General features: G+C 50.9%; 2 protein-coding genes across 2 annotated transcripts; both read right to left on the bottom strand.

Annotated features, from left to right (window-relative positions):
- Positions 1 to 263: 263 nt before the first annotated feature.
- Positions 264 to 1247, bottom strand: Ffar1 (free fatty acid receptor 1). Its single transcript, XM_032896154.1, has one exon. The coding sequence runs from the start codon at positions 1164 to 1166 to the stop codon at positions 264 to 266; it is 903 nt and encodes a 300-aa protein (XP_032752045.1). The 5' UTR covers positions 1167 to 1247.
- A 4998-nt stretch (positions 1248 to 6245) lies between these two features.
- Cd22 (CD22 molecule) lies at positions 6246 to 21371 on the bottom strand. The gene is made up of 15 exons (XM_032895169.1): positions 21312 to 21371; positions 20923 to 20964; positions 20624 to 20726; positions 17547 to 17939; positions 16240 to 16539; positions 13569 to 13838; positions 13179 to 13442; positions 11017 to 11274; positions 10533 to 10796; positions 10188 to 10451; positions 8894 to 8990; positions 8714 to 8789; positions 7757 to 7875; positions 7332 to 7416; positions 6246 to 6536 (listed from the first exon to the last, which is right to left on the bottom strand). The coding sequence occupies exons 1-15, from the start codon at positions 21369 to 21371 to the stop codon at positions 6405 to 6407; spliced, it is 2727 nt and encodes a 908-aa protein (XP_032751060.1). The 3' UTR covers positions 6246 to 6404.
- Positions 21372 to 22310: the final 939 nt, after the last annotated feature.

Genomic DNA, 22310 nt, shown 5'->3' with positions numbered 1-22310 from the left:
GCACTTAGGACAAAAAAAAGTCCAGAAGCAGGTGGGAGCAAGCTGAGGTGTGCCAGGCAGGTGTACTGTCTCTTGTCGCCCAGCTCTTGTCCTCCGCTCTCTTCTTTGTATAAGGACACTGTCCTCTCCAGGTGTATCCCTTCCAACGTGTGACTTCTGCAATGGCTTTGTGCCAGGCCTCCTGAGTTGTGGTCCTCTTGAGGGCCTGGCAGAGTCAGAGTCATCCAATTCCACTCAGTGCCCCTTTCCTCCAAAGGTGGCTGCTACTTCTGAATTGTTCCTCTTGGAGTCCTGGTCACACATATTGTCCCCTGTCCAGGACCTGTTCCCAAGTAGCCAGTGACCAGTGGGTTGAGCACCACACTCCAGGCTCCTGTGATGAGCCCCAACTTCCTCCAGGAGCCTCCTAAGTCCGGGTTTATGAAACTAGCCACATTGGAAGCATTATAGGGCCCCAGGCAGAGCAGGAGTGTGAGGAGTGCTCCTCCAGCCACCCAAGCTGCCCTGAGCTTCCGTTTGTGGCTCAGGCCCGAGTGCACCAGGGCCCGGAGGCAGCCCACATAGCAGAAAGCAGTGATAACCAAGGGCAGAAAGAAGAGCAGAATCGAGAAACTGAGTCGGGCAGGGCGGGCAGAGTCAGGATCCCAGGCTTCCAGGCAGACCGGGGAGCCATTCACGGGTATGTTGATGCCCAGGGAACTGGTGGTGTTATCCAGCCAGCCTCTGGGAGCCTCCAAGCCAAGAGCCAGTCCCAGGTGGCAAAGGACAAGGGCCCATATAGCCACACACACACCCCAGGAATAGCGGGGCCTCCGGATGGCTTGGTATCCAAAGGGGAAGGCAGCTCCCAGGTAGCGGCCAGCACTGAGAGCAGCCAGGAAGCCTCCACCTGCATAGAGGGGCGCAAAGTGGGCCAAGGCAAAGACTGGGCAGAAGGGGAGTGGCAGGGGCCAGACCCCAGAAGCCAGGGCCTCCACAGCCTTCAGGGGCAGGGTGATGGCCAGTAGGAGGTCAGAGCAGGCCAAATGGAGAGTGTAGACCAAGCTGGGGGTGAGTCGCAGTTTCGCGTGGGACACTGCACCTCGGATGGCTAACAAGTTCAATGGAAAGCCTAGCGCAAAGGCTGATACATAGAGAGCGAAGGAGAGCTGTGGGGGCAGGTCCATGGGGCCGAGTGGGTGCCTCTCGTCACTGTTCCTCTTGCCCACTGTATTCAGTTCATCTACAGAGAAAAGAATTTCACACTGGCGTCCCTCCTGCCCAGAGCATCAGAAGTCAGTCCTAGAGCCACCGAGGATGCCAAGGCCCACAGAAGGAAATGGCCTCTGGTTAGCAACAGTCCTCGGATCAGAATCAAGGAGTCCAAGCATTCAGTTCCCAGCTGCTCTTCCACAGTATCGCCTCTTGGATGAAGATAACGACTGGGTGTAACAGGAAGAGAAAGAAGGTTCCGGAGCCAAGCCGACAGTGTCTGATCCCTGAGACTCTGGGGAAAGAGAAGCAGAGGGAAGTCAGAAGCAGGCTTTATGGGTATCAGAGACCCGGAGTTCACTCCTTGTCCCTTACTCTGTGACCAGAGTTTCTATACCCACTCAGTAGGAAAGAACCTGCAACAGAGAGAAACCAGGGGCTGCCTCGAGGGATGGCTGAACAGTTAAGTGCTTGCTGCTCTTCGAGGAGACTGGAGTATGGATCCTAGCACCCACATCAGACGCTCAGAGTCATCTCTAACTCCAGTGCAACGTTTCTGGCCTCTGCACACACATATACTTTTTTTTCTTTTTTTAAGAGAGAAATCCCGGAGTGATGGCCCACACCTTTCATTTCAGTGCTCAGAATACAGAAACAAGAAGATCTCTGTGAGTTTGAGGCAACCTGGTCAACAGAGCAGGATCCAGGGCTACATACATAGTGAGGCATTGTTTAAGAGCGAGAGCTAGAGAGAGAGCGAGAGAGCGAGAGAGCGAGAGAGCGAGAGAGAGAGAGAGCGAGAGAGCGAGAGAGCGAGAGAGAGAGAGAGAGAGAGAGAGAGAGAGAGAGAGAGAGATCACTGAGATCACTGTTGGATACTGGCCACATTAGGCAGGGGAGGCAGGCAAAGGAGGTGCTAAGGGAACAGATAGCCCCGAAGGCAGGCCAGGCCAGTCCCCATCAGTGTGTTATGCCTCAGGGGACATTTTGGGCACAGAAACCCAGAAGAGAGAGGAGCTGTTGAAAATGGGACTCACCTCTTAGTGCTGCCGGATGCCTCTGAGACTCAGGAGTCCCCTCGCAGGGCTGCCAGATGATGCTGGGGGTGGTCAGTGAGCTGGAAGGGAGAGAAGGGCGGGGTGGCCATTAGGCGGAGGCGCTCGCAGCCTGGATGAGCAGCTGATGGGGCATCCTATGCTGGTCTGCGGGAGGTGAGGGCAGACATAGGAGCGAGAGCAAGGATGGGGGTATGGCTGACTTGGGTGAGGACATTAAGGAAGCAGGGTTCATGGGGTATGGCATTGTGCCCTCCTGATGCACCCACTGCCCATCCGAACCCATTGGTAGCTGAATCTGCCCCACTGCTGGGTGAGTTCATAGGCAGATACCCTGCTTTATTGACTCATTTCTAGGTCACACAACAACAACAACAACAACAACAACAACAACAACAACAACGAAAAGCATTTTGAAGACTCAGTCACCCAAAGTAGGTACTGTTGTCATTCATATGTGAACAGCCAAAGAATCTTTTAGTGGCTTAAGCCTGGCAGTACAACCTGTATGTAATTCCAGCTATTCCAGAAAGTTGATGCAGGAGGATCACAAGTTCAAGGCCAACCTGAGTGACAGGGTGAGTTCAAATTCAGCCTAGAGAGCTTAATGACACTGTCTCAAAATAAATACCAGTGAAGGGGCTGTGGGCATGGCTTAGTGATCCACCACCTGCCTGGACTCTATGAGTGAGGGGCTAGGGGTATGCACAACTCAGGGGTAGGGTGTTTGCCTAGCTTACACAAGGCCCTGGTTTCCATCCCCAGACCATAGGGGTTTTTTTTTGTTTTGTTTTTTGTTTTTTGGTTGTTTTTTTTTTAATTTCTGTTTTGCCTATGCACACACACTGGCAGTTCCGGTCTAATTCTACACAGTGACATTTTCACTGAGGGTCCACAATCTTCCTATGCAAATAGCTTTGTGGCCCTTCCCTGTCCCTCTGACCATATGACCCCCGTTGTCTGTTATCCCTGCTAAAAGACTTGACCTCATGAGTGCCAAGTCTGATGTGCCCAGGGTGCCCCATAGGTGCTCTGGTCCTGGGATAATGGCTTAATCTGGGGTGAAAGACTGCTTGTGTCCTGGAGTCCGGGCCTCTGGACTTCCTGGCCACCTGCCCTTCACGCCTCAGCAAAGCTGTTGACAGCCACATCTCGTGGTCAATGGGTCATGAAGTAGCTTTATATCAGCAGCTGGCTTTGAGGACAGGATAAGAAGGTACCTGGTGGTTGCCAGGAAGCCTAATCCTGATTTTGCCAACCTCAAGGCTGCCTTCTGCTCCTCGGAGAAGACCTTGCTCTCAAAATGTCTTTGAAAGCTTCATGACCCTGGCTCTGGGCTTTATTATTCTTGCACCTCGACAACGGGCTCTGTTTTATTGTTGTTGTTGTGTTTGTGTCTTGAGAGGAAGTCTCAAGCAGCCCAGGCTTGTCTCAAGCTTGCTGTGTAGTGGAAGATGACCTTGAACTTCTGGTCCTATACCCTCTACCTTCCCCATGCTAAGATTACTGGCAGCAATGCTATGCCCGCTTTATATAGTGCTGGACGTAGGACACATGCATTTGTGCCTGTGGCTCTACATATTGAGCCAAATTTCCAGCCCCCAGATGTGTGAGTAGATATTCACCAAATGCTTGTCATAAATCTGAATGAGTAGTTAGTAGTCGAATATTGCTTAACTTCATCGTGAGTATAGAAGCCCCTAAAACCTTCCTTTTCTCCTTTAAACAGTGGGATTTTTTTTTTTTTTTTTTGGATTTATTTTATTTATGGACCCAACTCTGGCCTTGTGTCCTCAGACACACCACTGAAGAAATCCCAATCCCATTACAGATTTTTTTTTTTTTTAAATTTATTTTATTTATGAGTACACTGTAGCTGTCCTCAGACACACCAGAAGAGGGTGCCAGATCCCATTAACAGATGGTTGTCCAGTCACCGTGTGGTGGTTTTTTAAATTGAAAATAGATGTTAAGAGGTTGGGGATTTAACCACTGAGCCATCTCCAGCCCAAGGCCCTGGTTTTTTTCAGTGTAAAAAAAAAAAAAATAGATGTTAAAAAAAAAATGGGGATACCTGGAGAAATCACTCTGAAAGCATCGGGCATTCTTAACTACTGAGACACCTCTCCAGCCTCCAAAATATTTATTTTACATTTGTGTGTGTGTGTGTGTGGGTGTGTGTATACATGCCAAAGTGTGCAGACACCATTTGGGGGAGTCAGTTCTGTCCTTCTACTATGTGGGGCCTGGGGATTGAACTCAGGTTGTTGGATTTGGAGGCAGGCGCCTTTGACCACAGAGCCTTCTCATCAGCCCTTCATTTAAACAGCATTTAAGGTCCCACTGGCCTCCAGAGAAGTTAGCGGTGCTCACCTGAGGTCAATTTGGGGACAAAGAGGAAATCAGTACCTCCCTCTGGCTCTGGGGAAAGATGAGAAGGGAGGAAGGGAAGGAAGGAGACCCTCCTAGGTGCCAGGGGTCCCACGGTCCTTGCCTTTGTGGTTGGTCAGGCATACCCCGCTCCCTAGGCTGAACCCGTGAATGGGATCTTGAATCACTGGAGTCAATAGCAAACTGGGGAGATCCAGGTGGTCTTGGGTGGTAAAAGAACCCTGGCAGGTCCCCTGCTGAGGACAGCTGGGAGAACGAATCCCTTCCCCTTATTTCTTTGTTGTTTTTGAGACTGTGTCTCTCCTGTGTAGTCCAGGCTGGCTTCGAACTAACGATAGGAATCCGGGGTTGAGGGTTTTGGGAGTTTTGCCTCCTGCACTTGGCTTCTCAGTGTTACCCCCATGGAATAGAAGACTAAACTTTACTTCCTTGAGCCACATATGTGGGAGAGAATAACAACATCTCCATCTTGCAGAAACTGAGGCTCAGTCATGTCCGGAAAGCTCTGCCCAAGATCACTCAGCTGGGTAAACAGGAGAATCAGGACGTGCACTAATACTCGCCCCAGGCTCAGTAGTAGAACTAGAATCCCCCAGCGAGGGGTAGAGCATCTGCCTACCTCAAGTGAGGAAGATGTGGCTCCAGAGTACTTACTCGGTGTCTTAGTTAGGGTTTTACTGCTGTGAACAGACGCCATGACCAAGACAACTCTTATAAGGACATTTAATTGGGGCTGGCTTACAGGTTCAGAGGTTCAGTCCATTATCAAGGCGGGAGCATGGCAGCATCCAGGCAGGAGGAACTGAGAGTTCTACCTCTTCATCTGAAGGCTGCTAGGAAAAGACTGGCTAAAGCCCACGCCCACAATGGCAACCCTACTCCAATAGGGCCACACCTCCTAGTAGTGCCACTCTCTAGGCCAAGCATGTTCAAACCGTCACACCTGGCATTTGTTGAATACCAACACCGCAAGACAATGGTGCCCCTATGAGCTGATTAGATCATGAGATTACCCAGAGTCCCTTCCCCTCCCTCTAGGCTCCAAGAAGCCATTCCCACCTCCAGGTTTCCGGTATAATCACACCAATCACCAACACAAAAGAGTTCGTGTGGCAGCCGTGCCATTTTTAATACGAAGCATTTAGTGAATATATATACATATATATATTTCTATGCCGTTCTGTCTGCTCAGCGTCCAGGACCCCTGAGGGAAGGCACGATCTCCACAGAAGGTTCGACTTACTCAGAGACATCTTTGTAGGAGAAAAACCAGCTGGGGACAGTGCCTCTTGCTGCCATATTTCTGCCCTTCCTGGGGGATTTCTCCCCAGGGCCAGGAAGTGGGTAGTAAGATTAATGAGTGGGGTGGAGAATCAAGGGGTCAGAGAAGAAGAAATGTTAATGAGGGTCCCAGCGGATCACAGCAGGAACACGTCGTCCAGATGAGGAGGCTTGGAATGAAGAAGATGGCGGTGGTGCCTGGGGTTGGAGAAACCGGTGCTACACAGTGTTGGGGGAGGATCACAAGTACAGAGAAAGCCGCTAGGTCTGGCCGGGCGCAGGTTTTCAGATGACCGTGTGGGCATGCGCAGATTTTTAGATGACCGTGTGGGCATGCGCAGGTTTTTAGATGACCGTGTGGGCATGCGCAGGTTTTTAGACGACCATGTGGGGAGCTGCCTGTCTCTTAGCAGCTGAGCCGCAGCAGCTGAAGACGTTGTAGTCTTCTTTAGGCTCCAGAACCTGCCACTGCAGCTACTACCCGCCTCAGTGCTTGAGGGTCACATAGTCTACGTCTTCCTTTGCCGGGGGCCGCTTCCCAGCCCCAAACTGAACCAGCTCTGAGTAATGGATGCTCTCATCCTCCGGGCAGCTTGGACTCACATTCTCATAGTCACCCTGCAAAACACGTGAAGGTAAGCCAGGCCTTGTGGTGACCACCCTCCCTCCATTCTCTTTCAAGCCCTCCCACTGGGTCTCCATTGTCCAAATGGGGTCATCTGGTCTACAAATGGTTATGCTGTGCCCCTTAGATACTCAGGTACCTGTCCAGGCTCCTACTTTTGCCCTCTGCCTGAGCAACTACGGGGTGTGAGTGTGTCCCCTGGGTTTCTTTTTTTTTTTTTTTTTAATTTTTTTTATTTTATGTGAATATACCATCACTGTCCTCAGACACACCAGAAGGGGCATCGGATCCCATTACAGATGGTTGTGAATCACCGGGTGGTTTCTGGGAATTGAACTAAGGTCCTCTGAAGAGCAGTCAGTGCTCTTAACCACTGAGCCATCTCTCCAGCCCGTTCCCTGGGTTTCATGTGTTGGAAATGTATAAACTGTGGGCTCTATAGGAGGTAACTATATAGATAGATTAATAGATAATCAAGGCAGAGACTGTTTTAGGAACTTGAGTTCTCTGTGACATATGCCCCAGTTGTGAATACTTTGTGTCGCCTCAGGGGTCTGCTATCACCACATACAGCTCCCTGGCCTTAGATTCCCAGAACCAGCCATGAGCCAAAATAAATCTCTTTCCATTATAAACCACGGGGTCTTGGACAGTCAAGTATAGCAATGGAAAACAGACTTAGGACTGCTGCTGTTTTCCCAACTTCATTGTCTGTCATGTGTGTCCCATGACTGGCTCTCAATTGAGACCCCAGGGCCCCCCCACTTTCCGTAGCTCTGCCCTCTTACCATATTCCGCTTCTGTAGCACCGAGTAAGTGACTGTGTCATCGTCGTTTGGAGGAGGACCCTGTGTTGCTGGGCTCCTTGCACCTCTGAGAGAAAGGAGATGGCTACCCGTGAGTTTTCCCGCAACCCCAGCCCCTTAGGGGAAAACACCTCTTCTCTTATGTGCACAGCACCATAGTAGCAGCTAGTGAAAATGGCTGTGCGAATGTACCACAACACAGTCAACTCTTGATGCAGCCTGGCTCGGAACACCAGCTTCTGAGCTAAAGACACGGGTCCCTTCTGAGGCCTGTTACCTCACCATGCAGCAAGAATGAGGGAATGAGTGGACAGTGGGGCCTGGCACAGGCCTGGCACAAAGAGGGCAGACTGGGACACAAGGTTTCCCTCCCACGCCCCTCGGGAGTTACAGCTACCAAACTGTACCCAGCGCCGTTCGTGTCTCTCTCTGGAAAGCGCAAGACAGCATAACTAACGGTGTCATCCATCGCCAGATTGTAGCATCCCTGGGACTGGGGGCCTTCTGTGAGACGGGTCCTTCTAGCCTGGAAGATGCAAAGTTGAAGCTGTGTCTTTCTTCCCTGACCCCATGCCTTGCCCCTGGCCTTTGATCCCAACAATTCTCTGGAGGCTTTTTTTTCCCCAAAAGAATCTTTTTTTTTTTTTTTTTTTTTTTTTTTTTTTTTTTTTTTTTTGGAGCTGGGGACTGAACCCAGGGCCTTGTGCTTGCTAGGCAAGCGCTCTACCACTGAGCTAAATCCCCAACCCTCCCCAAAAGAATCTTAACTGTGCGCTATACAAGCCAGGCTGGCCTCAAATTGGCCCTGCCTCATCTTCTCCAACACTGAGGCTGCAGATGCCTCTGTGTCCTCGTGCATGTTTCTCATCTGTTGTCTTTAGGGCTACCCTGGGTCTCATCTTCCTCTTGTCTTGTGAGGTCCGAATTGAACCTCTTCCGGGACCTCTTGAATGAGACTCACGGAGAAAGTGATGGATGCAAAAGCAAGAGGAGTTTAATTCTGACATGTTGGGGTCCTCCCACTTCAAGGGGAGACGACCCCGAGCAGACTCTGACAGGGAGTTGCAAACAATTGGGGCAGAATTCAAACAGTTGGTAACTAGGCAGGGTATTATTGATGGGGTAAAGTGACCTCCAATCTGACTCGAGATCAGTGGACTGTCCTAGACTTTCCAGGGGGAATGGTTGGGAGTCAAGGGGAGGTCAGCTGGGAGTTACAGGTGGTTTTGTTTGACAGTTTGGCTTGCAGTTGCTCCGGGAACTAACTACTCCCTGGAAGGGAAGGGTCTTTGTGCTTGGAGGTTTGCAGTGGAACTCTCCCACTGGCCTTAGATGGACCCCAATTCTGGTTCTTTCAGTCTTACCTTTTTGTTCCTCACAAAAAAGCTCTGGCCACTGGAATTTTCCTGAAGCCCCTGCTGGCTCCGGTTGTGCTTCCATCTAAGGATTGAGGGGGTTGTGAGGGCGGGGTGGGGATGATCCTGGCAGGCTTTGGGCTGTGGGGAGGGTGCAGGAAGAAGGAGGGGGCAGTAGACAGGGCTCACTTTTTCTGGATTTTCATCCCCCAGATGGCCAGGATGCAGATAGCCAGGCAGAACCCTAGTCCCAAGGCGACCCGCTTGCCGATGGTCTCTGGGCTGTCTGGTGAAGAAAGGTAAACAGGCCCACTCTGCCTTGTGAAGACGGACAGAGAACATCCTGCCCTTCTCCCTTCGTGAAGCCTGGTCCTTCTTGCCTACAGATCTCCACATATGGAGAGTGATATAGCAGGGGATGGAGAAGTGGTCCCTGTCTCCCCACCCCTGATAGGAGAGAAGAGACAAATCTTCGCCTCTAGCAAGACACCACCATGCACAGCTCTCACACAAGGCCCATCACCCTCCCCTTTGTCGCTACCATGCAGCCCCGAGAGCCATTTGATCAGACGGTCAAAACTTAAAGAGCGCCTAGGCAGACCCAGCTCCTTATCTTGTCCTTCCAGGTGTGCCCACAGCAAGGGTTTTGGCACCCCTCTACCTTGAAGAGGGTGCTAAGGAGATGGGATGGGCTACCGTCATTTGAAAGAGGGAAGGCATAAACTGGCCATGGTGACGCCTATCTCTCATCCCAACATCCCTGGGGGAGGCTGAGCCTGGGGTTCAAGGCCAACCTGGGCTACATAGCAAGACCCTTATCTCAAACAAATAAGAAGAGTGTAGGTGGGTTTTGTAGGAAAAAAGAGACAGGATTTTTTTTTTTTGTTTTCTACATAGCTCAGGCTGGCCCTGGCCTTCCCATGATACTGCCACTCCGACCTCTCAATGCCCTGTTCAGCTTCCTTTTTGTGCTTGAGAACATTAAAAAAAAAAAAAAAAACAACAACCAAAAAAACAATAACAACAACAACAAAAAAACCAAACACATACTTGTATTATCTTGTTTAAAACACTAAAATATCAAGAGATAAGAAATAAGGATCTTAGCTGGGTGGTGGTGGCAAATCTCTTTAGACCCAGAACTTGGGAGGCAGAGGCAGGCAGATCTCTGTGAGTTCCAGGGCAGCCTGGTCTACAGAGCAAGTTCTGGGATAGCCAGGACTGCACAGAGAAACCTTGCCTTGAAAAACAAACAAAAACAAAAAAATCAAAAAGAAAAGAACTAAGGGTCTTATCCACCAAGGGCAAGATTGTCGTGTGGAGGAAGACAGGTCCGTACAGCAGGACTGGGTGATCGGGGACTTTCCACTCAGGAGCTACTGGTCACAGGGTGTGCCTGGGCTGGACACAGAAGGAAGAGGGAAGGGACTGCAGCTCCCGGGACAGGAGAGGAACCCAAGGAAAGATGGCAGGGGGCACTTACAGTAAACTGTGAGGGTGCTGGGTGGTGACTTTCCCGTGCCTAGCTCGTTGATCCCTTGGCAGCGGTAGGAACCCGTGTGTTGAACTCTCAGGGGTTCCAGCCTCAGTTTCTGGCCCGAGAAGTGGAGGTCTTGGTCATTGGCGTCAAACCAGATATACTTGAAGACGGGCGGGTGGGCATCACTCTCACAGGACAAGGTGGCCTTCTTCCCCTCCATCACGCTGTCCCCAGGGCTGATGGACACACGCAGCCTCCGAGGAGCATCTGTAAAGGAGAACCCAAGTCAGGCCAGGGCAGCGGGTCACCTCACCATCTTCACGTCTAGTCCCCAAGTCCGCCACTCACACAGCACTTGCAGGCTCCAGGCCTGTGACGAGGTCTCTCCGATGGAGTTTCTGACCATGCAGTTATAATCTCCAGAATCTTCTGGAGAGATGGAGCTGAAGTTCAGGTCTCTCCCTTCCTGCACGAGATTCCCATTCTTCTTCCAGAAGAAGCGGACCTCTGTGGGGAGGCTCCCTGAGAAGTCACATTGGAGGAGGACATGCTGCCCAGCGTGGATCTCTGATGCGGGGCTCACCTTCAGTATCTTCACGGCTCTGGGGGCGTCTGCAGGGCCACAGCCTCAGGTGATGTTTTGGCTCTCTTCCTACCTTGATGTCCCCAAAGCTTCCTGTTTCCCTCATTAGGACTTCCCATCTCCTTGGCCCGGAGCCCTATGTGTCCTCCCTCAATCCTCTCTTGTGGCCTGTGGTCCAGGTCCCCATCCCCTCACTCTCCCATCCACATATCTCAATGTGACCACCTACTGGACATCCCTGTCACTCACAGTGGACATTCAGGCTGACAGGGAAGGACCACGAGCACTTGTAGTTACAGGCAGCACATTTGATGGGCGGGGAATCCCATTTCGCTTTCTGAATCCTTAGCACTCCAGGTGTGACCTCGCTCCCAGAACCTTGAGGACTCCATTCATACTTGGTGACCTCTGGATTGCTGGAGTTGTATCTACAGTCTAGGGTCACGCTGTCTCCTTCCCGAATTGGTGTGACGCTTTGAATCACTGTGGTTACCGCCTTGGGAACATCTTAGGGTAAAACGGAGAGGTGATTGAAGAATGGTTACTTTTCTTTCCCTCTGTAAGCACCAGAGGTCACACCCGTGCTCTCGCCCCGTACCACTACACTACCCCTAACCTGTTTTTCTTTTTAACCTTTTATTTTTGAGTCAGGGTTTTGTAAACTTGCACAGGTCGGCCTTGAACTTGTGACTATCCCGCCCTGAGCCCCTGAATAGCTGAAATGGCTGACTTGCACCACCCTGGGCCAGTCGCAAGACTGTTTCACACTGTCCCTGAATCAGTCCTCTCCTACTCCCTCTTGCAGCTGTGAGGCACACTGCCAGAGCCCATGCCGGTTAAAGCTGTGTGACTGTGACTTGTAGGCCCCCATCAAGTTGGGCGCCTAGCCTTCCAGAATCCTCCCAAAGGATACCCTTCGAGTGGCATGAGACTTAGCTACTGCTGTCCAGATGTCCAGACATTCAGAATATGTGGGGCAGGGGGGACCCTGTCTGTATTCAAGCCATTAGGTGCCCGACAAACAAGTCTGTGTCTTGGAAGCAGCTCCAAAGCAAGCTGTGAAGTGCTAAGGAATGCCAAACAGTGGGGCAGAAGGATGACACAGTCCCTCTGGCTCTCAGATCTCTCAGGACTTCTTCAGGGCCTTGCCCGTTGCCTACTAATGCTATGTCTCCATGCCCCTGACTGGGTAATCCTAGTAGTAGGCAGGGTCTCACATAGCCCAAGTAGGCCTCGAACTTGTTACAGAGCCAAGATGACCTTGAATTTATGATCCTCCTGCCTTTGTACCTTCAGCGCTGAGAGCGTTTGTGTAAGTGCTGCTATATTTGTTTCTTTTATGCAGTTGGGGATTGAATCCAGAGCTTCATGTATGCTAAGTACCCTATACTGAGCCATGCCCCTCACTGGGGGATTCTAGGCAGGGGCTCCACCACTGAGCCACGCCCCCAGCCCCTCACTGGGGATTCTAGGCTGGGGCTCTACCACTGAGCCACGCCCCCAGCCCCTCACTGGGGATTCTAGACTAATGTTTGGTTGCTGACCTACGCTCCCAGTCTCTTATTGGAACATTGTAGGATAGTATTCTGTCATTGAGCTACATCTCTGGTCCACTTTCTACTTTTGAGCCAGGTTTACTAAGTTGCCTAAGCTGGCCTTGAAGTTTCTCTGCAGCCCAGGCAGGCCTCACATTTGTGATCCTTTAGTCTCAGCTTCCCCAGTAGCTGGGATGACAGATCTGGGCCAGCAGGCTGGTGAAAGCCATTCAACAAACATCTACTAAGTAACTACCGTAAGCTGAGGCTCTCGGTCAGTGTCTAGAAGGCAGCGGTGAAGCACCAGGAGCCTGTTTGCTTGTCTTTCCAACGCCTTCACACCTCCACAACAGACACCCCCTCCATCCCCACCCCCAACACCCCTACACCCCACACCCAACACCTCTATACCCTACACCCCTCACCCACACACCCAATACCCCCTGTACCCCCACACCCAACACTCTCCACACACCCCCACCCCTATACCCAACACCCCTACCCTTCCACACCCAACACCCCAAACCCCTACATCCCACCCCTACACCCAGCACCCACTACACCCCTTACTCCTACAACCCCTCATCCAATACCCCCTGTACCCCCAAACCCAACACCCTCTACACTGAATACCCCCTCACCCTACCCCCAACACCCACTACACCTCCTTACTCCCACAACCCCTCACCCCTACACCCTATTTGCCTTCCTTCTCCATTTCCCCTTTCCTCCAAAAATCAAGAAGTCAGTCGGGGGTTGGGGATTTAGCTCAGTGGTAGAGCGCTTGCCTAGGAAGCACAAGGCCCTGGGTTCGGTCCCCAGCTCCGAAAAAAAGAACCAAAAAAAAAAAAAAAAAGAAGTCAGTCGGCTGCTCACAGTGGACATCCAGCTCAGCTTCCTGTTTTCTCTTTCCACGACCCAGACGGTTCTCTGCCAAGCAAGAGTATTTCCCAGCATGCCACAGGGAGACATTAGAGATCTGGAGCTTCTCATGGCTGGCTCCGGGTACCATTTCCCCGTTGTGATACCAGGTGTAGTTTGTTGCACTCGGACTGGCCAGTGAGTCGCAGATCAGCTCTACTGACTGTCCCTCTTCAGCCGGTGAGGGATAGATGTGAACCTTGGAGGGTTCCGGAGGATCTGAAAGAACGTGTGGCAGCCGCGGGACAGGTGAGGGGAGCCTGTCCCGTGGGCGCCTGAGCCTCTGCTATCTCTTGAGGGCCCTGCTAACTCCATACCTCCCTCACCAGCTTCACGGGAACTCACAGAGCACCGTGAGTGCCACTTCTTTGGACTTTCCTTGGCCTATGTTGTTGGAAGCCCCGCACTGGTATTTCCCTCTCATGTCCTTGGTCACTGAATGCAGAGTTAGCTCCTCCTGTTCCTCTTGTTCCTTCAGGAAGCTCCCATCCTTGAACCAGGATACCTTCTTGGTACTGAGACTCGGGTTGCTGCTGCTAACCTGACACGTCATGGTCACAGAGCTGCCCTCCTCGACCTCTGTGGGATTGACCGTGATCTGCAGTTTTGGGGTGTCTGCAGGGACAGAGAAGCAGTTGCAGAGAGGACAGGGAATGCTTGGTGGCTGCACTTTTTTCCTGACAACAGCAGTGCACACATCTGTGATTCCTTGGTCCTCCCAGGTGACTGTCCCAGCTCCTCACCCGTCTGCCTGCTCCCAGTCGTCCGTTCCCCCGACCACATTGTCTCTGCCGGCAGAGATTGGCACTGAAGCTATCCATTGGGCTTGTACAGCCCAGGACACCAGTGGCCTCCCTTCTATACTTCTTCCGCTCTTACCTCGAAAGGCTCAGGCTTGACCCACACTCCTCTCGGGTCCTCGGCCCCTGCCGTGGGTACACTGCTTCACCTCAGGACCTTTGCCTTGGTCCTTCTCCTTAAGATCTTAGGATCTGCCTGTGCTAGTCCCTCACGGCAGCTGAGGTCTGCACCTTCCTCACACAAGCCTCTAACCATCACCAGCCTCCTAACCCCCTTTCTTTTTACCTTTTTTTTTTTTTGAGGTATTTGTGTGTTCATGCGCATGCACAAGTGGATATGGTTGGAGGGAAACCATGGGTGTTGTGTTTCAGAAACCATCCATCTTGTTTTTTCATTTTTTTTCTTTTTTTCGGAGCTGGGGACCGAACCCAGGGCCTTGCGCTTGCTAGGCAAGCGCTCTATCGCTGAGCTAAATCCCCAACCCCTTGTTTTTTCATTTTTTGAAACTGGGTCTCTCACTGACCTAGAGCTCAATTATACCAGACTCGTTCGTTGGCCAGCAAGTCCCAAGGATCCTCCTCACAGCTGAGACAAGCAAAGGCCACCACACTCAACTCTTTTGTTGGCCTTTTGTTCTTCCAGACAGTGTTTCTTAGTGTAGCCCAGGCTGTCCCAGAACTCGCTCTGTAGACCAGGTTGGCCTCATACTCAGAGATCCACCTGCCTCTGCCTCCTGAGTCCTGGGATTAAAGTCCTGCACCACCATACCCTGCTTACATTCAGCTTTTAAAATGTGAGCTCTGGGGTTCAAAATCAAGTCCCTATTCTTAGAAGGCGAGTACTTTAAAAAAAAAGTTTGTTTTCCTTTCATCGTGTGTATCTGTGTCAGAGGGACTCAGATCCTGCAGAGACAGAGTTCTTGTCTGCTGCCTGGTGTGGGTGCTAGGATTTGAACTCAGGTCCTCTGCAAGAGCAGTAGGTGCTCTAAACCATGGAACCATCTCTCCTAAGTACTTAAAAAAAAAAAATATTATGGGACCGGAGAGATGGCTCAGCAGTTAAGAGCGCTGGTTGCTCTTCCAGAGGACTCAGGTTGCCAGCACCCACAGAGAGGCTCACAACTGTCTGTAACTCCAGTTCCAGGGCATCCAACACCCTCTTCTGGCCTCCACAAATACCATTCTTGTGGTCAGTGCACAGACATACATTCAGGCAAAACACTCGTACGCATACATATAAAAACTTAAAAATCTTTTAAAAGTTAATAAACGGCGTAGTATCACGGAGTGCTAAGCGTAAAAGAAATTCAAAGGAGTTTTATCGGGCTGGCTAGGCAAGCTCAAGAGTTAGCTACCCGGCCCTCTTTTTTTCCTTAATGCACATATCTCCTCCCAGCAATTCTGCTTTGTGTTTCTCGATTCATGTTTCTTACCCATCTCCTCCATTGCAACTGTTACTCCGCACAGGCAGAACCTAACTCAGTGCTGTGTTCTCAGCCTACACGGGCATTCAAGACAAGACCGGCACCGAATCAATGCACAGGCTTGGCTGTTTGTTTGTTTGTTTTAAGGTAGTGTCTGATTGGCTTAGATCTCACTATGTAGACCAGGCTAGCCTCAAATTCACAGAGCTCCACCTACTTGTGCCTGGTGAATGCTGGGTTTAAAAGTATGTTCCACCATGCCAGGCCCCACAGTAAATATTCATTCACTGGATGGATGGTGAATGAATGGATGAATGGATGAATGAATGAAGCATAAAATAATGAGGTAAAAACTTACATGTTTGGAGAACAATGAACCCTAAGGAGGTGATCTTCAAAGTGTGCTGTGGCTTCAGATTGACTGGTTGGGTGGTTGGTGCTGGAGGTTAGCCCAGGGTCTCAGAAGTGCTGAGTAAGCACCATACCGTTGAGGTACATCTCCAGCCCTTTTGTTTTTGAGACAGTGTGTTTTACTCTGTAGCCTTGCCCTCCTGAGTGCCCAATTCCAGGCCACTTCACTAGGTTGCCGAATGAGGTTCAGGTCAAGGCAAAGGCTAAAACGAATGTGTCTTGAGACTAGGACTGACAGAAAAGACTGTGTGGAGAGCCTGCGCCACCCCCAGAAACAGGTGACCGACAGCTGACACAGGCAGGCTCTTCCCACCCTTGGTGCAACTCGACAGGATTTAGGAAGAAGGTGACAGGTGGCGTCCTTCCCACCCAGAGACTCACACTTAACATCCAGACGCACTGTCCTCTCAGAGAGCACTTGGGAGAAGTGCCGGACTTGGCACATCATGCTCTTTCCGTGGTCTGTCCACTTTGGCTGGAAGGTGAACTTGCTCTCTGTATAGACGTTCTCAACAGAGGAGGTGATGGAAGAGGTGACAGGGCTGACCTCGGACCCGTTCAGAGACCACCGCAGGCTGAGGTCATACCCAAAGCAGGTGAAATTCAGTCCACAGGTCAGAGAAACCCTTTGGGATTCCCGGATTTCCGATGGCAGCTGGATGTAAGGTTGGAACGGTCTCTCTAGGGGGAAAGAAGAGAGCGGCCTGCTTGCTGGGGATGGGACACAGACAGGCCTTTCACTCCTGGCTTCAGGCATCCTGCCCCGTGGCACCCCAGAGGAAGCCCTTGCAAGACTATCGTTATCTCTGTTCAGTTTGACTACTCTGAAAGGCCTTGGGAACACAAAGCCTGCTGGGAGAGTGTATCTAACACTGACTTGGTTTCTCACTTCCTTCTTCTATTACATTTCTAAATGACCTCAGAATCACCCAGGGTGATCTGATTTGATTGATTGGTTTAATTCTCCATGTACTGCTAATCATTGGTGACGTGCTGGTGTCTGACAGCCTCAGACTTAAGGGTCAGCCAAGCACAACATTGCTTTAGTGGGGTGATCCTGAGGCCCAGTGCTCAAATCTCTACCACACTAGACCAAGATGTTAAGAGGCCCAACACAGACAGCTCAGTGCGGACCGGTGATACTATCTAGGGCAGAGGCCCCTGGCTGCTGTTGTGGGTCACCTCTGAGCCCCGTGCAATCCTCGTCTAGCCTAAAAGAATTCCTTTAATTCTCCTAGCTTAAAAGAAGAGAGTCGAGTCCAGAGTGGATATGATCCTGAACCAGGTTAGGAGGGGCAGGAAGAGGGGAGAGAAGGGAACCAGGTGTAGCAGCCAGGAAAGAAGGCAAAAGGTAAGAGAGGGGGGCAGGCTACCCAGATGGCTGGATTATATAGGGAAGTGGGGGAGGGGGAGGAGAGGCAGACATGGGGGGCAGCCCAGCCCTTGGGCTGGAGAGTTGGGTTAGAGATGGGGGGGGAGGGGGAGACAGGTGTCAACCACTCTCTCTGTACCAGGTAGGGACTGAGGAATGCTGGGAGAACCTGGGGCAGGGCCCTCTTTGATATTTTAACTAGGCACCTCAGCTGTTTCTTCCAGGGTTTGAGACCCTAACTCTGATCAGGTAACACCGCACTTCCCCATCCCTCTTTGCCACTGCTAGAACAGTCAGCTGCCTTCCCATGCCTTACCAGAGACGTTGAGGTGAATGTGCTCCATCCATTTGTCAGTCCCTGAGATCAACCTCAAGCCCAGCTTCCCACTGTCATTGGCATGTATCGGGTCGATTTTCAGGGTACAATTTTTCGATCTGTTTCCCAGAAATGTTACTCTGTCTTGCTGAGAAAAGTACAGCTCAGTCTCTATGCTCCCCTTCGTGTTGTTATAGAGGACCTTTCCTGTGAAATCCCTGATGGTGCTGTCAAACGTATAGTTCTGAAAAAGGAGGATGCTGTCCAAACGCGAACTAGGCTGTGGTACTTTGTACTCGCAAGGAATCTGGATGCAGGCTCCCTCCCAGGCGAAGAGGGTTTGGGGATGTTCAACAGACCATCTAGTTGCTGGGCGGAAGGAAGCCACATGTCCTAAAGGCACAACTCTGATCAGAAGCTGTTACTGGGGGATGGGGACTTCCACTAGGAGTAGGAGAGGGAGACACTGGGGAGACGGCGGGTGGGGCAGGAGCACAGAGTGTCCTTCTCTCTGCACACTGCCTCCCTGTGGTTCCCCTCCGATGCCCTAGGCCCATCCCCTCTCTGCACCCGCTGTTCTCTGCAAACCCAGCCTGGGCCTCAGCACTTACCAAGGATCAGGAGGAGCCACGGGCAGGAGACACACATGATGGCTTGTCTGGGTGAGACCTAAGAAGAGAAGAGTTAGTCTGCAAAACTGGTTGTGTTGGTGTGTGACTGTAAGCTCCGGAATTTGGGAAGTTGAGGCAGGAGGATTGCTGGGAGTCTGAGGCCAGCGTGGGCTGCATTCTGACACCCTATTTCAGCAACAGCCACAACAACAGAAGGAATTTGCCTTTGAACCATCTTGTTGCTTGTTCTTTGTCCACTCAACTCTGGCTCCTTATTCCAGTTTGGGGGGTAGCTACCTGGTTATGGGATAGAGATGTGGGTTTGGGGTGCTCATAGAGCCTCTTCTGGGTACACTGTACTTCTTCAAGCAGGCTTTCTCTCCTCTATCTCTCTCTCCCGTCCATTTATATGTTTTAAAATTTTTATTTTATATTATTGGTATGTGGGTGAGTGCAGGGCTGATGTATGAGGCACGTGCACGCCGCAGTGCGTGTGTAGACGCCAGAGGACAACTCTGTGGAGAGCTCTGTGGAGCTGACTCTTTCCTTCCACCTTTAAGTGGGTCCCAGGAATCCAACTGGAATGACCAGGCTTGTGCAGCAAGCATATTCAACCCCTGAGCCACCTTGATGGCTTTCATAACTCTTAAAACTGTTCTCTCAGGCTCTGTGCTGCCAGTTATATGCCTCGAATGCCAGACTCAGGTAGAACGGTACCATTGCAAAGTTATACATAGAGTCAGACCAAGTGATTGGAAAGGCTTGGGGCGTGGTAGGGTGGCAGTGAGGGGAATCACATTGAAACAAACCTGATCTAGGCCTGGCAGTTCAGGCTTGGAATTCCAGGTGCTCCAGAGGCTGATGCAACACAATTGCAAGTCCAAGGTCAGCTTGGCTGCAAAGCAAGTTCAGGCCCAAGTCAAAGTAACAAAATGCTTGTCTCAAAACAAAAATAAAAAGAGGGTTGGGGGTATATCTCTGTGATACAGGAATCACCCATGGAGGCAATGGGGGCTGGGTTCAGCACTAGAACCCCTACCTAGAATGAGGAGCTGGGGGCGTGGCTCAGTGGTAGAGCCCCTGCCTAGCAAGCAAAGGACCTAGATTCCATTCATAATACTATACCAAAAAGTAAAACTAAACTCATATTGAAGTATGACATAAGCAGAACACCTGGAGGAAGTTAGAAAGCCTTAGAAACAGAGAGTGGTCTGCACAAACCCCTCCTGAGCCCCAGGTGCTGATAGGGAACAAGGGATCCCTTTTCTAACATCAGCCAGTTGCTACCAGAGGATTGTGGGGAGAGGGGGAGAACCTCCCATTGTCTGATCACCCACGGTATGACCAAAAGGAAGAAGCCAGATTGTCATGGGGAATGTCTTGCTTTAGAAGCAATACATAGGACCAGTCATGGTGGTGTACACCTAAAAGTCCCAGAATTTGGGAGCCTGGACCTGTGACTACAAGCTTGAAGCTACTCTGGCTTCCCAAGCCATTGTAAGTAGGTACTGAGTAAGTAGTACTTTATAACACTAGCCTGACAGAACTTAACTGTGCATTTAAGGGAATTTACAACGGATACCCAGTATCTCTCTCCCCACTGAGCTTGGCCTCCACCATCCCACACTTTATGTAGAGTTAAATTTAACTCTGTTCACGTAGCTGTGATCTCTGTGTCAGTCCCCAGGGATCTTGCAGGATGTGCCAACAGAGTGTGTCTCCGGTGTCAGAGCAAAGCTGTGTCCCTTCCCTTACACCCACCCTACCAAGGTTTCCCATAGCTTGCACAGTATTAGCACCTCCCCCTCTCCAGATATCTATCTCCACGGCCACAGGGCACAGGTAGTAAGCACTGTTGGGTGACCAGGGCCATGTGGGGAAAGCTAGTTCAGCTGCTGAGAGAGCTGGGCTGGGTTCTGCCTCTATTGAGGGGGTTGGCCTGGGCTGAGGCTGGGGCAGATCCTCTAAGGTAGAGCTGATCTTAGTTTCCAGGAACAGGGAATGCAGCGCATGGAGACATCTTCAAGGTCAACAGACACTTGGGAAAAGCTGAGTTCAACCGGAGGCTTTACCTAGGGACTTTTCAAGCTGTCTGATGAACTTAGGCAGTGGCCATGCTTCTTTGGCCGTGAGATCTATTTTAATCTTTTCTGACACTTTGACAAGCTGGGGGTGGAGGGGTGGGGGTGGGAGTTGTTACAGCAAAGGTTGTGGCAACAATCAGCCTCCAGGTGCCAGCGGACCACCAAGCTTGTCCGGCAGCGCCTCCAGCCGCATCCTTAGCAGAGCAGGAAGCAGGTGGTTCCAGAGTGAAGCTGCCTACCTACCCTCCCAATACAGCATGAGAAGCGGGGACCTGAGCCTAGGGGTGGATGGATGAGGAGGTAGAGTGGGATGCAGCAGCAACAGTTATTAAGTCCAGAGGCATAGAACAGGGCCATACAGTCAGACCCATGATCCGCTCACCTTCTGAGAGCCTGGAGGTTAGTGTCCTGGTTTCATCATTTCCTCCCTGGCACTCAACAGCTTCTTCTACCTCAGAGGACCCAGAAAGCCCGGAAAGGGAACGCTGAAAGACAGGGATGGGGAATAGGGGGTGGGGATGGGGGCTGAGGGATAGGGGTTGGGGGGTTGGAGATGAGGTCTGTCTGTGCCTATTGTAAAGTAGATGAAAAAATACAGCAGGTCCCCTTCCGTGGCCAGCACACAGAGGCCACCGAGTATTTGTTTGTGGAGAGCGAGAGAAAAGATCAAAATGGTTTTACCTGTTTCCTCCTGTGTTCGAGCTTCAGGATCCCCAGCACGATCTGAAAAAGTCAAAGTAAGAAAACTCTCACGAGCTTGGCCACGCCCCCTTCCTCTTCTGCCCCCGAGACTAGTAAAAAGGTGGGGAAGAGAGGCCACAGTGGAGAACTAAAGCCTGGAATCAAATTGACTCTCTGCAGTCAGGTCTTGGCTTGTGTGTCTTCCACGTCTGATGAATTTCCAAGCTGACTTGTCCAGGTCTTCCTAGAGCCGGACAATACACAAATATACACTTGAACACACAATACTCACATACGATCCTATCCAACAATCCTTCTTCCCCAGATCTGGAGCTCCAGCCCGCTAGGAAAGGAACAGGTCTTCTCCAAGGTGGCTTTAGCTTGCTGACCATCTTATCACTACTAGCAAACCCATCGAAGGCGGGAGCAGGGGGATCTTGCACGGGCATGGATACCTTAGCAGCTCCATGGGCTAGGGGAGGACCAGAGCTCTGGGGAAGGAAGAGTTGCTGAATTGGAAGTCTTTTTTACTTCCTTTTTATTTATTTGTGATGGTGCCCAGACACGAGTATGTGTGTGTGTGTGTGTGTGTGTGTGTGTGTGTGTGTTTGTTCAAGTGTTTGTGTGTATGTGTGTGTTATATGCTTTTGTGTGTTGCGTGTGTGTTTGTGTGTCATGTGTATAGTTGTATGTGCTTGTGCTATATGTGTGTGTTTGTGTGTTGTGCATGTGTGCTGTGTGTGGTATGTGTGTGGTGTATGAGTGTGTATGTGTGTGGTTTGTCAATGTGTGTGTTTGGGTATTGTGTGTGTTTGTATTGTATGTTTTTGTGTTTGGTGTTTGTGTTTGTGTATGTGTTATAGGTATAGTTGTGTTTGCATTGTGTATGTGTGTGTGTGTTGTGTGTGTATGTGTATGGTATATATGGTGTGTTTGTGTGAGTGTGTAGAGTGTGTGTGTATTTGTGTGTGTGTGTGTGTGTGTGTGTGTGTGTGTATGTATGTATGTTTGCACCAGTGCTTGTGTAGAGATCAGAGGACAACCTGGGGCCAACTCTCTCCTTCCACATGTACGTGGGTTCCATGGTTCGAACTTGGGTTGTCAAGCTTGCCCACAACCACTTTTACCCACTGTCCCATCTGGCAGCCCTACAAATGGGAAAGTCTTGAGACTGAAACGGTCACTTGTACCGCGAGTGTTCTAATTAGTAAGTGTATTGGTGGCGGAACCAGGCAGCAGCCACTAGAGAGATGCAAATTCCACAGATGGCAGGGAACATGAGGGCAGAGCTGACCTCAGTTCTGCAGGCCCAGGGACTGTGCTACACAAACATGTCTTCAAGGTCATTGCCGGTCAGGAAAAGATGAGTGCAGAAGCTCAGGGGTTGC

The sequence above is a fragment of the Rattus rattus genome, chromosome 2 (assembly GCF_011064425.1).
Source record: "Rattus rattus isolate New Zealand chromosome 2, Rrattus_CSIRO_v1, whole genome shotgun sequence".
NCBI classification, from domain to species: domain Eukaryota; kingdom Metazoa; phylum Chordata; class Mammalia; order Rodentia; family Muridae; genus Rattus; species Rattus rattus.
Note: the sequence above shows the minus strand (reverse complement) of the source record. Positions and strands in the feature narration are given on the sequence as shown.